General features: G+C 35.9%; 1 protein-coding gene across 4 annotated transcripts in view; it reads left to right on the forward strand.

The window, feature by feature from the left end:
- Positions 1 to 13732, forward strand: part of snx9b (sorting nexin 9b) — a 37285-nt gene extending 23553 nt beyond the window's left edge. For all 4 annotated transcript variants that reach the window (XM_065256291.1, XM_065256293.1, XM_065256292.1 and 1 more), the window contains 12 exons: positions 2339 to 2420; positions 2698 to 2823; positions 2906 to 3023; positions 3108 to 3238; positions 3326 to 3432; positions 3507 to 3610; positions 6465 to 6542; positions 8203 to 8279; positions 10148 to 10237; positions 10348 to 10462; positions 10981 to 11072; positions 12848 to 13732. In XM_065256291.1, the coding sequence (XP_065112363.1) occupies positions 2339 to 2420; positions 2698 to 2823; positions 2906 to 3023; positions 3108 to 3238; positions 3326 to 3432; positions 3507 to 3610; positions 6465 to 6542; positions 8203 to 8279; positions 10148 to 10237; positions 10348 to 10462; positions 10981 to 11072; positions 12848 to 12895 (1168 nt within the window). In that variant the 3' untranslated portion in view covers positions 12896 to 13732. The remainder of the gene's footprint in view (positions 1 to 2338; positions 2421 to 2697; positions 2824 to 2905; positions 3024 to 3107; positions 3239 to 3325; positions 3433 to 3506; positions 3611 to 6464; positions 6543 to 8202; positions 8280 to 10147; positions 10238 to 10347; positions 10463 to 10980; positions 11073 to 12847) is intronic.
- Positions 13733 to 13814: the final 82 nt, after the last annotated feature.

Genomic DNA, 13814 nt, shown 5'->3' on the forward strand with positions numbered 1-13814 from the left:
CATTTTGCCAAATATTTGTCCGCCCCGGCATTGATATTGAAACAGATTTTTTCATATGAAGCCACTTTTGCCAATTCTATACTCCACTCCTGAAAGGAGGGCTCGCCTGCGTTCTTCCAATTTCTCATTATTATTTGTTTTCCTACCATTATACTGGTTTGGATGAAGTCTGCAGCTCCACAGTTAGCTGTCATTTGTGGATCATTTAAAACATATAGCCTCGGGCAAAACTCCAAGGTAGTCTGGGTAATGTTTTCAATACAGTCATGAATCTTTGACCAATAATTCTTAATCATAAAACATTCCCAAAACATATGAAAAAAAGTTCCTTCCGAGTTGCTACATTTCCAACAGTCTGGATTATCCCTCAGCTTCAACCTAAACAATCTAGTCGGGGTCCAATAAAACCGATTCAAAATCTTAAACTGAATTAGTCTAATTTTAATGTCCCTTGATACCCTCTTAATATTTTCACAAATACAATCCCACTCCTTACATGTGAGGTTGATGTTCAAATCTGTCGACCATATTAACATTGTTGCGTAAGATATGGAAATTGTCTGTTTAACTAACATATCATAAAATATAGCAGCTTCATGTCCCATCCCCATTATTTTCCTAGTCTGAGAGAGAAGGTTTGATTGTTGAGGTTCTATTCCTTTCCCTATGACAGCAACTACCAGGTGTCGTATTTGTAAATACCTCCAGTAGTTATTTCTGGGTAAATTATATTCACCAGCCAACTTTTCAAACGACTTTATACTATCCTTCTCATATAGGTTTGCTATTGTAATAATTCCTTTTTCTGCCCACTCTTTCCATAAAAATGGATGTTTATTAATACGTAACTTTGGATAATCCAAATACATGATTCAGAATTAAGATAAACATTAACATTAAATGCTTCAGAAAACTTCTTCCACACTTTACAAAGGTTAGATATTATAGGATGAGATTTCAATTTAGAGGGTATACTACTAGAAAGGGCATTTACAGGAGTAAGTGGGGAAAACAGTCCCTGTTCTATCTCAAGCCAGGGAGGAGCTCTCTCAGGTGGCAATACCCACTGAGCTATATGTCTCAAACAGAAGGCATAATGATACAGGACTAGCTTAGGAAGACCCATGCCCCCTTTATTAATTGGCACTTGAAGCCTTTCCAATTTTATCCTTGCACGTTTACCATTCCATAGGAACTTTTTGCAAATTTGGTCAAACCTTTTATACAATTATATTTTATTGCATTTGGAGACAGAATTACCTTAAATTAAAATAAAAAAAACAAAAATGGGTTAAGCCATGCAGGGATGGGTCCATATAGCTGGAAACAGTTAATTACATTAAATTAATTAAATATTTTGTTTGTTTTTTCTTCTATGTCAGAAAATTTCAGAACCCTCTGTGTGATGAAGAACAAGTTCTGTTAGTTTTTAATTTTTTTATGTAATGTGCACATACATAAAGTTAAGTATAATATTTTGACATGTCTGTTGCATTTTGTTAAGGTATTTAAAATAATTTGACATAGTATTAACGCGTAATTATATTTTAATGCTAAATTCAATTTGTCACAATGTAGTTGAGGTCAAGAAAAATATTCATGATGCTGTTATAAAACTATTTGACATAATATTAACACTTAATGACATTTAAATGACAGTTTAATGTAATCTTAACCTATAAAGCTAGGTAGTTTCTTAAGTTTGATAATTTTTCTGCTATGTTATGTTTACAACAGATTTATGACAAGTTATGATGTATTGGTTTATGTCAAGTTGTCATAACAAAGACATCTTAATCTATGTCATATTTGCATTAAAAATGACAATTTAACAAATGACACTTAATGACAGTTATCATAAACATTCATAAAATCTCCTTCATGTTCATGACACGTGTCGTGTCATGTCATGATTATGAAGGTGTAATGTCAGTCTTATCAGGAACAAAGTGTTACCAATCGGTGTTACACAATGCACTACCAGATGAGCCAGTTTTCAAACTTTTTTGTCAGCCAATAATAGTATATTTTTAATAGTACATTTGCATATTTAACTTTGTTTATTTTTTTTTAAGTTTTACAGTTTTTATCAGTACTATTTAACATTATTATTATTGCCTTCATTTGGTCATTTTTGGCAGTGTAATGGTCAAATGACATGCAGATTAAACAAATAAAATATTGTTTTATTTTTTCACTTAAAATATTTTATTTGCATCATGATTTAATTGTAAGTAAGTAATTAAATGTTTTTTAATTTAATGTTTTTCAATGTTTTCCAGTTTGGAAAATCCTTAGCTAGAGGAACGTATTTTAAATTTTTTTTCTCTCTTTGCAGATTTCCTGGTTTCTCTAAAACAGGTCCTGATTTGTATCTCCTGTCCAAACAGCCCGCCAAAGGAACCAAGTTGCCTGTTTATGTAAGCCACACTTTCACACTATATATTTTTTTCATTTGTACACACCCACTATGTACTATAATAATATTTGCATGCTATCGCTCTATTAATGGTTTTAATTGCATTATTGTTTTGTACAGTGTTTCATTTTTTTGTCTGATGCTTTATCTCAAAGCTTTTCACATTTTATCAGCATGTAGACTCTCTGGGCCTTTAAAATAGTTATGTCCCCATTCAACCAGTTAAGTTACAGGAACATATAACACTTGTAGCTCATATTCAACATACTATATTTCAGATAGGAGAAGTGGGCCCAGTTTGGTCATATCCAGAGACTCAGTTGGACTGTGTTGTAGCCGACCCCAAAAAGGGCACCAAAATGTACGGCCTGAAAAGCTACATTGAGTACCAAGTCACGCCCACCGTAAGTACAGGACTGGGTGTGAATACTAAAGAGCTGTTAGTCGTCTCTCCAGCAACGTTTATATTGTGACATTTTTCCACAGACAACAAACAAGCCTGTCAATCACAGATACAAGCATTTCGATTGGTTATACGAAAGACTTTTGGATAAATTCGGCTCGGCTATACCGATTCCCAACCTACCTGACAAGCAAGTGACAGGTGAACACTTTAAATTGAGTTTTCCACTGCACAGGAATTGAAAAGTTTTTGGTTGGTTAACGCAGACCATTGTTTGCGATCCAGGGCGATTTGAGGAGGAGTTCATAAAAATGCGCATGGAAAGGCTTCAGGGCTGGATGTCAAGAATGTGCCGGCATCCGGTCGTCTCCTGCAGTGAAGTCTTTCAGCTCTTTATCTCCTACAAAGATGAAAAGGTAAATACTCATGTCATTAGTTCTCATACTGTATTAATACACAGCCATCACCACCCATCGTTTTTTATGAAATGGTGGTTATTTTAGGACTGGAAGACGGGTAAGAGACGAGCCGAGAAAGACGAGACCGTCGGCGTGATGATCTTCTCCACAATCGAGCCCGAGGGAGCACCGGACCTGGACCTGGACAAGGTGTAAGTCCTGCAGTCCACCTCATGATCACTGTGACCCTGATGATGGCCTCATTTGTTTTTCGTGTCATCTTCAGAGAGCAGAAGTGTGAGCAGTTCAGCCGTTTCACCAAGGCGATGGATGACGGGGTGAAAGATTTGCTGAATGTAGGGAACGAACACTGGAAACGCTGTACAGGTCGTAAGTATCAACCCGTACGGTGTGACCACTGACAGCAACTTTCAAGATTACTGTTTTGGCAGTACAGTACAGTACAGATTAGTTAGTAGTCACGCAGTGACTCTTTATGCAAAGTGACTTACTTTACACTTTAAAAGGGACAGTCCCATGGATAAATCAGACATCAGCAGTTCTTCATTGGTGGGAAATCTGCATGTGTTTGTCTGAATCAACATGTCTGCAGTGTGTACATATTTATCCACAAAAAGGCGCTAAAGTGAGCAGCTTTCTGTACGCACAGACGCACGTGCGGTTGAATGTGTCCGGTCCAGCTCCAGTCAGATGTTATTCTCCCAATGCCCTTCAAAGAACAGATCTCTTGATGTAAACTTTAGAGAGAGTTGCGCTACTGTGTCTCATACTGTAGTCCATTAACATACATGTGGCAAATAAAGCAATGAGAACAACGTAACGTTTTTTATGTGGAGCGACTGTTGCGCTGTTTGGAATTCGCCTTCGGTCTCTGTGTACGCGCGCGTTTAAGTGCACTCAGTAGTGCATACACGGAGAGACGCGTTTCACAAAGCAAGCGAACATGAAATCTTTGTTATTGACAGGGCACATACAAACTAAATGATCTCCACGGTATTCTTTTTCTAATAAAAACATTTGTTTATGTCTTAATTAGGGATGCACCGAAATGAAAATTCTTAGCCGAAACCGAAAACCGAACATGAGGAAACCAAGGCCGAAAAACCGAAACACCGAAATAAATTATTATGCCAATTATTAGTACAAATGCATTTATGGCTATCACTGTGTACTAACTTTACTAGGGGTGTGTGACAGATCACAAAACTCACGGTTCAGATCACATTACAGTTTTTGAGGCACGGATCGGATTATTTTTCAGATCAGCAAAAAGGGGGTGGGGAAAATCTAATAACAAATAAAGAAATTACAAACATTTATAAAAAAAGAACAAAGCTGCACATTAATAAGGGCTAACATTAGCATTAGGTACAGAAATCAAATTAAATGTCATAACATAACATAAATTAAATATATTATTATCTTTAGAGCTATTTGTCTCTTTGTTAGACTTAAGTAGGTTAATTGAGGTTACTGTCTCTTTAAATAAGCTGAGACCGGTTTATGACTGTAATCTATACATACACTTAAGACATAAACAAATGTTTTTATTAGAAAAAGAATACTTTGGAGATAATTTTGTTTATATGTGCCCTGTCAATAACAGAAAGATTTTACGTTGGCTTGTTTGCGTCTCACTCGTGTGTGCACTATTGAGGGCACTTAAACGCGCGCGCACACAGAGAACGAAGGCGAATCCCAAACAGCGCAGCATAAAAACGTTACGTTGTTTTTCATTGCTTTATTCGGCACATGTATGTTAATGGACTATACAGTATGAGACACATTTGCGCGACTCTCTCTAAAGTTTACACATCAAGAGTTCTGATCTTTGAAGGGCGTACTCACTGTGATGATCACGTCTGGACCGGACACAACCGCATGTGCCTCTGTGCGTACTTTAGCGCCTTTTTGCGGTTAAATACATCCACGCCGCATACATGTTGCTTCAGACAAGCACGTGCAGGTCGCGGTTTCTGTTTGCGTCATCACAACATTTCGGCCGTATTGTTTTGGTGATAAAAGTCTTTCGGCCGAAAGCCGAAAAAGCAAAAAAATTTGGTGGCCGAATATTCGGTGCATCCCTAGTCTTAATAGATTACAGTCAGAAACCAGTCTGTGCTTATTTGTTCTTAAAGAGACAGTAACCTCAATAAACCTACTTAAGTCTGTGTCATTAATGTTAATCAAACAACCCAAGACAAAGAGAAAATCACTTCTGTAGCTCTAAAAAATAATAATTATATTTCATTTATACAATAAAGACAGTGTTATGATTAATTTAATTCGATTTCTGTACCTTATGCTAATTTCAGACCTTATTAATGTACAACTTACTTCTTTTTTATAAATGTTTGCGATTTCTTTATTTGTTATTGGATTTTTCCCATCTTTTTTTTGCTGATCCGTGCCTTAAAAACTGTAATGTGATCCTAACCGTGAGTTTTGTGATCCGTTACACCCCTATTAAAGTTAGTACACAGTGATGGCCATAAATGCAATGGTACTAATAATTGGCAGAATAATTTCTTTCGGTGTTACGGTTTTCGGCCTTGGTTTCCTCTTTTTCAGTTTTCGGTTTCGGCCAAGAATTTTCATTTTGGTGCATCCATAACTATTTGTATTGCCTGGGAGTCGAACCTGTGACCTTTGGCACAGCTAACGTAATGCTCATTAAACATTATACATTAAACATCTTTGCTCCATTGGTCCAAGTCATTGTAATTTTTTTTATTGTGAATGTTTACTGCTAGAAAATACTTTTAAACTGTATTGAAACATAACTTTGTTATAAGGGTTGCATACCAAAATGACAGTCTATGGGATGTTCCCGGACAGGGTTTAGATTAATCCAGGACTATGCCTTATATTAGGACATTTAAGAAGTTTTTACAAACATACTTCTAAAACATTACTGGTGTGCATCTTGAGACAAAACCATGGTGCTGATATATGTTAAGATACGTCTGTACAAGGTGTTTTTAATTGAAGGCAGCTCAAACATGCATTTAAGTCTGGGACTAGAACAAACCTTGTCTGGGAAACCACCCCTTACTGTTTGCATTTAAATAAGACCAATCTTCCTTATATGTAACATAATTAAAACAGTTATGATCAGTTTTGAAGAAAAAATACTTGATAACTTTTAAGGACTAGTCTTAGACTATGCACCTGGCCATTGGTAGTCTCATTTGGTCTTATCTATTGTGTTTGTCTTTCTCAGCCTTGCCAAAGGAATATCAGCGGATTGGCAAAGCTTTTCAGAATCTGTCGTCCGTGTTCAACAGCAGTGGATATGAAGGTATCTGAAACGATACGCTTCCTCTTACTAAATAAATTAGATTAGGGTAAATATGGTTTCTTCTCTTTTTAGCATCCGGTATAGAACTGAGAAAATGTTAAACTCTCGTTTCTTCTTAGTACTATTTAGCTTATTTTTTATCTTGTGGAGTTTATTTATGTCACAATGAAATGGAAGTAGCGGTTGTCTGATTTTTTTCCACGTTGTGATGTATATCCAAGTGAAATGGCTTCTGAAATGAGAAAAAAGGTAGGGCGGGACTTGAATTCGGCCATCGAAAGTTGGGTCATGTTGCTATTGGCTAATTGCTGAGTTTTTTTTCCCAGGCCCCACCCTCCCGTAATTCCTTGTGTACGGAAGTAAAAAGAGATCATTTTGAGGAGGAGATTTGCATTGTTGATTAAAGATTATGAGAGCAAATGAATTGTTTTTTGAATAATGAAGCTCAGATAGGTTATTTGTAAAGAAAAAACACAATATTCCAAAAAATAAAGTTTTCAAAATCATTGTGACTTTAAAGTTTATTATTTGCTGGAGATTGAATTGTCAGTAACTGTACAGTATAGGCTAGGGCAGAATTAAAAACTAATAGATATCATATTCAGACTCATGAATATTAATTATTTAGTAAATTACTTTCAAAGTGACCAGCAGAGTCTTCTGCTTGATCCAAAGCCATGTTCTTTTACTCTTAAAGGATTAGTCCATTTTCTTAAAAAAAATCCAGATAATTTACTCACCACCACATCATTCAAAATCTTGATGTCTTTCTTTGTTCAGTCGAGAAGAAATTATGTTTTTTGAGGAAAACATTGCAGAATTTTTCTCATTTTAATGGACTTTAATAGAGCCCAACATTTAATACTTAACTCAACACTTAACAGTTTTTTTCAACGAAGTTTCTAAGGACTATAAACGATCCCAAACGAGGCATAAGGGTCTTATCTAGCAAAAAGATTGTCATTTTTGACAATAAAAATAACAAATATAAACTTTTAAAGCACAACTTCTCGTTTAAATCCGGTCGTGATGCGCCAACGTCACCCCACGTAATACGTCATGACGTCAAGAGGTCACAGAGGACGAACGCGAAACTCCGCCCCAGTGTTTACAAGTGTTGAGGATGAGGACCGTTCCTACGTTGTTGTATGTCGAATGATACTAATTAATGTCTTTGTGTCAGTTTATTGTTTACAATGGTCCGCAAATGTGCGTTTTATATATGTAACACGTGACCTCCCTACGTCACTACGCATTTACGTTAGGTCGCGCTGGACCGGATTTAGACGAGAAGTTGTGCTTTAAATGTGTATATTTGTTATTTTTATTGTCAAAAATGACAATCGTTTTGCTAGATAAGACCCTTATGCCTCGTTTGGGATCGTTTAGAGTCCTTTGAAACTCCGTTGAAAAAAACTGTTAAGTGTTGAGTTAAGTATTAAATGTTGGGCTCTATTAAAGTCCATTAAAATGAGAAAAATCCTGCAATGTTTTCCTCAAAAAACATAATTTCTTCTCGACTGAACAAAGAAAGACATCAACATTTTGGATGACATGGTGGTGAGTAAATTATCTGGATTTTTTTTTAAGAAAATGGAATATTCCTTTAAGAGTCTTGATTATTTATTTGTTTTCTCATTATTGTGAATGTGGGTTATAGGTGAAGCCACACTGACTGATGCACTGACGGCTGCAGGAAAGACCTACGAGGAGATCGCTCAGATGGTAGCAGAGCAGGTACAGAAAACCCTTTGATAAAACACTAAACTGTTTCAGGAAATATTTCACACACACATGAAACCGGTTCATTCAACCGGTATGGTTGACGCATTCATCCCTGACTCATGTATTATGTACATCAGTTGTTAAGTCTTCACATTTAAGTTTCACTTGACAAAGACCATATCCTTGCTCATGTCACTTGGATAGGAGGAAGCTATTTTCAGTTTCTTCATTATGTTCCTATAAATGCGTAACTTAACTTCATCAGTCAACTTGCCATGAATAAAAACATGGTTATTATTTGCCCTCCAAGCACCTAAAGCACTTGTGTATCTCTAGCGCCAGGATGGCCTTAAATATTTTTCAAGTTGATAACACTGTGTGTGGATCTTATCTACAGATATTTTACTTATTGTAGATATGCAACAAAATGTCAAGGTTCTGTTTTTCATGTGTTCCCTAATGTTTTTATAGAGTACAAAATGCTTATAAAGACATCTGATTTGCTTTAGGGTTTTCAGTTTGTACTTGACCTTCTAAGACCCAAGCATTGGCTTGTCTTTTTTTCAGCTTTCTTCCGGCTATTTTAGGGTTTAGGGTTTAGGGTTCACGTCTCTGGGAAGTTTTTGAAAATATACATACATAGATACAGGTCATTGAAAGTGCTTGAATCTATTTTATGCAAGTAGTTTTCTGGAAAAAAAATCCATATTATTCTCTGTGTAGTGTAGGATAATATCATAAAATTCTAGACTTTTTAAGCACACGTGCTAAACTGTTTGCTTTAAATGTTTATATCTTCTGTATGCGAATGTTGATTCATACCAAAATGCTTTTTTGCATAGTTGTGTTTGACACATGAAAACGTCTTGGGTTACGTATGTAACTGTTGTTCCCTGAGAAGTGAACGAGACACTGCGTCTCCCTTGCCATACTTCCTGCATCCCTGTAACGTCGTCTTTGGCAATATTTCAGATAGCGATATACTTCCTGGCTCCCGCGTCACCCTGTCTTTGTCGTTAAGCCACATCATTGGTTGAATTTGATATACACATTCAGACGCACTTACCCCTGGAGACGTCCCCAAAGTGTCACCGCAGTGACGCAGCGTCAGTTCCCTCGAAAGGGAACTGTAACAATGTATCTTAAAAGGTAACACAATGTAACCTTGCTCTCACTTGAAATGTGTCCCCACATTAAGTCCTGGAATTTGAGGGTATTGGACCTGGAAAGTCCTTAAAAAAGGTCCTTATATTTTAAGTTAACTAAGGTGTGGGAACCCTGTATTGTGACACACCAGGTCTTAGGAGGTTAAAGCAGAAAAATGGTTGTTATTTAGTTTATTTGTGCTGATGTTTTTTTTTTTGCCAGTGAGAATGATTAAAGGGATAGTTTACAAAAACAATTTAATAACCAAACAGATCTGGGCCACCATTTACTTCCATAGTATTATTTTTTCCTATAATGGAAGTCAATGGTGCCCCAGATCTGCTTGGTTACTAATGTTCTACTAAATGTTTTTCTTTGTATTCGCCATGGGTAAATAATTGAAGTAATTTTATTTTTTTAACAAGCCAAAGCAGGATCAGTCGTTGCACCTCACCAAGTTTAAGACAATTGCAGTGCTGTTATACAAATTGTCAGCAGCCTTGAAGTATTGCTTGTCCAATCAAATGAAAGACTAAAACTAACTATGAGGAAAAAAGTCTATTGTAAGCGATATAACTCTTTGAATCTGTGCTTGTTTTTTCTTTATTCCAATTCATGTCTCTTATGTGTGCGTGAGTGCTGGGATTGTGTTATGACCGCTTGAATGAAATGACCCTGGGTGTGTTTGTGTCCTTGGTTAAATCATCTTGTTTTGTCTTTTTCGGTTTCTCTAGCCGAGGAAAGACCTTCACTTCCTTATGGAAACCAACAATGAGTACAAAGGTCTGCTGGGATGCTTCCCTGATACTATTGGAGTTCACAAGGTGACTTGAAAAGAGCCTCTGCTCACCATATTCAATCTGACAACCTTTAATTAACAGAAATTACATGCGTGCTAGTGTATTATTCTGAGCGTTTGACTTTATTTTAACAGGCTGCTATTGAGAAAGTTAAAGAAGCGGATAAACTAGTGGCCACCAGTAAAATCACCGCGTCAGAAAAAGTCACCATGACTAAACGTGTCAGCGTTATGTCTTACGCTCTTCAAGGTACTGAAACACACACAACACAAACCTAAAGGAGTTTTTGTGACCATGTCTGTGAAATCTATTTAAGGGATAAGGAGCATTAAAGGAATAGTTTACCCAAAAATGAACATTTTGTCATCATTTACTCGCCCGCATGTTGTTACAAACCTGTAAAAATGAGCACGAAGCAAGATATTTTGAGGAATGTTTGTAAACAAACTGTTTATCAGCCCCATTCACTTCACTTCCTTGGTAGGATAAAAGAATCAAAACATCTTCCTCAGTGTTTATCAAAACAAAGAAATGTATACAGGTTTGTAACAACATGAGGGTGAGTAAATGATGGGTGAACCGAAAACTTTAAAGTTTGATTTCAAGTCAATATTAAATATATTTTATGTTTTATGCTTATGTTTTATTGCTATGATGTAATGAGCGTTCGGACACTTTTTGGGGTCACTATGATTCAAATATATCATCTGTGTGTGTATCTGTGAAGTGTCCCACAGGATAATTTTTGACTTTATTTCTCTCTGCAGCCGAGATGAACCACTTCCATAGCAACCGTATCTATGACTACAATCATGTGATGCAGCAGTACTTGGAACAACAAGTGAAATTCTATGAGACGGTAAAACACCTAAAAACTGGCTAGTTGACTAGTTGTCCTTTGAAAAGGGATGAACTTCTCGGAGAGGGTTAAGGCATGATGGCAAACTCTTCATCTTTAAATACATAATTTCTTAAAGGGATAGTTCACCCCAAAATGAAAACTAGCCCATATTTTCTCACCCTCAAACATCCATCCATTAGAAACTGTTTTTTTGTAATGTTGGGTCAGAGGTCCACCTGACTTAACTCTCTCGTGAACATGCTTATGGCCGTAGTTTATAAAGTTTGAAATATTATGTTTCCTTACAAAAACTTATCACTTATCACATCAGAAGACTTTTAATAACTGTATGGATTAGTTTTTGATAGATGGATCCACATTTTTGAAACTTTAAAAAATGGGGCACTATCCAATGCCATTATAAAGCTGAAACGAGCTAGAATATTATTTAATGTAACTCTTATGGCTGTGTTTGGCTGAAAGTCACATATACAGCTGGGATGGCTTAAGTTGGGGTAAAAAAAAGGGCTTATTTTTATTTTTGGGGTGAAATATTACTATAAAGCTTATGTGTGTAAATTTTGGGGGCATCTAGTGGTAAGATTGTGAATTGCAACCAACAGCTCACCCATCAATTTCAAAACGCATATGGTAGCCACCACAGGACAAAAATCTTTGTCTGAGACAATGTACGGACAAAACACACTCTGTAGAGCAGTTGGTTCATTTAGGGTTACTGTAGAAACATGACGGAGACTTACATGTAAGGGGACCCGCGGTGTAGGTAATTTCATACTTATTCAATGCAATTTATGTAATGAATTCTATGAACAGTAGTGATGAGCAAATGTTGTGCATGAATAAATTAACACTTTCCCGGCCATTTAAACAAACACGCCGAATTTTTAGGACTTTAGCTTATTCACCCTATCCTCCAGAGTTAGATAAGTCCATACATACCTTTTTTTATCTCCGTGCGTGCCATAACTCTTGTCTGACGCACCCACCACTAGCCTAGCTTAGCACAAAGACTGGAAGTAAATGGCTTCAGCTAGCATAAAACACTTCTCTGCCTTTTTAAGTTCCATTATGAACTAGCACCTTTATTAAAGCGGTTTTATAATTAAGAAGAGTGCCTTGGTTTCCTTTTGTAACTTCTCTGCCAATGTTGAGTTTTTATGGCAATCCATATTTTCACTATTATCCACTAGGTGCCACTTTTTATCCAACTTATAAAACACTGACACATCCACTGATCCAAAATCAGTAAAAACTCTGTATGTTTTGATCATCGCTCTGAATCTGATCTCTAACAAAAGTCCTTTACAAAAATGCAATTTTCTTAGCTTTTCGCTCAAAATTTGGTATTTTTGAAGAAATCTACACACACTAGAGAGGGAATAAAAAGACAACAAATGTATATAGGATGAAACATTTTTTTGTTTGAAAGCATAGGGGCGTTTTTTATTTGATATATTTGTTATGTTTATATATTTAAAAAATAAGTTTTTATGAAAAGAGAACAAATGTAGATAGGATGAAAAAAATTTTGTTTGAAAGCATAGGGTCGTTTTTTATTTATATATATTTGTTATGTTTATATATTTAAAAAAAAAGTTTTTATAAAAAGCATTAAAATTTTGTGAAAATCATTAAAAAATGCTGCCGCCGGCTGGCAACTTTAAATAAAAAGCTGGCGGGGACAGAGTTAAAAAAATATTAACTTTAATTTAAATAAAAAATGTGTTTGAAGTTTTATTGAAAAATATTTTCTTTGTGTTTTTTTTTCACAGATCGCAGAGAAACTGCGGCACGCACACAGTCAGTTCACTATGATGTAAGGATGTGGGTTGAGCTTCTGAAAACTGCCTCACTTTTCTGTTATTTTCCCTTATTATATTTCTGTCGCCTCTTTTCTCTGTGTTATTTGTGTCACATTGTCAGTGCCATTAAAAGATCTCATCAATCTCAGGCCAAAGATAGAGTTTAGTGCAAAGTGTTTTAAAAATAAGCAGCTATAGATTTTCTCTAAAACTAAATCAGATGTGGGTGAGGGCTTAATTCTTGTAATAATCTCATATTGATTTATGAATTCATCACTTTTTGTTCCAATAGTCAGTTGTGTGTCTCTTTTTCGGTGTTAGACAGTATGAAGCACTGTAAATTACTTTTAAGCAGATGGCCTTAATATACATGCCTGTTCATTTTCTAGCATTTAACCTCTGAGGCCAAGCCTACATTCACTGTGCCTTTTTTTGTACGTTGTATGCAAGAAAAACATGCTTTTTATCCACCGCACTTTACTACGCCGCATCAATTGCATTATTCTGTTTGTAGTTTGTAATGGCCAGAACAACATGAAGATAGTTTTCAATGATAGGTTTTGGAGATGCAGGAGGGCTGGTCCTTTTTCTCATTACAAATTATATTCAGACAATAAGCACTGTTATTTCTCTCGCTTCTCAAAGCCAAATTACGGAGCTCAGCATGTAAAAAAAAAATTATTCTTCCACCTCAATTATCACAAATTTATTATCCTGTAATATTGAATTTATACTCCGATGCATGTTCTCCAGTTGTTCGTATATTTTTATGTATAGCAGTGTTTGCAAGACTTTTGCACACAGAATGATATAAATATAAGATTGTGAATTAATAAATCCAGATTTGTACTCAAATGTGTGTGTTTTTTTCAGAGTGAAACTAAAGGGGTGTAAATAAGAAGGAACTGGCAATACAACGTTGTTTGGGTCTTAAATA

Source organism: Paramisgurnus dabryanus, chromosome 12, assembly GCF_030506205.2.
Source record: "Paramisgurnus dabryanus chromosome 12, PD_genome_1.1, whole genome shotgun sequence".
Taxonomy (NCBI): domain Eukaryota; kingdom Metazoa; phylum Chordata; class Actinopteri; order Cypriniformes; family Cobitidae; genus Paramisgurnus; species Paramisgurnus dabryanus.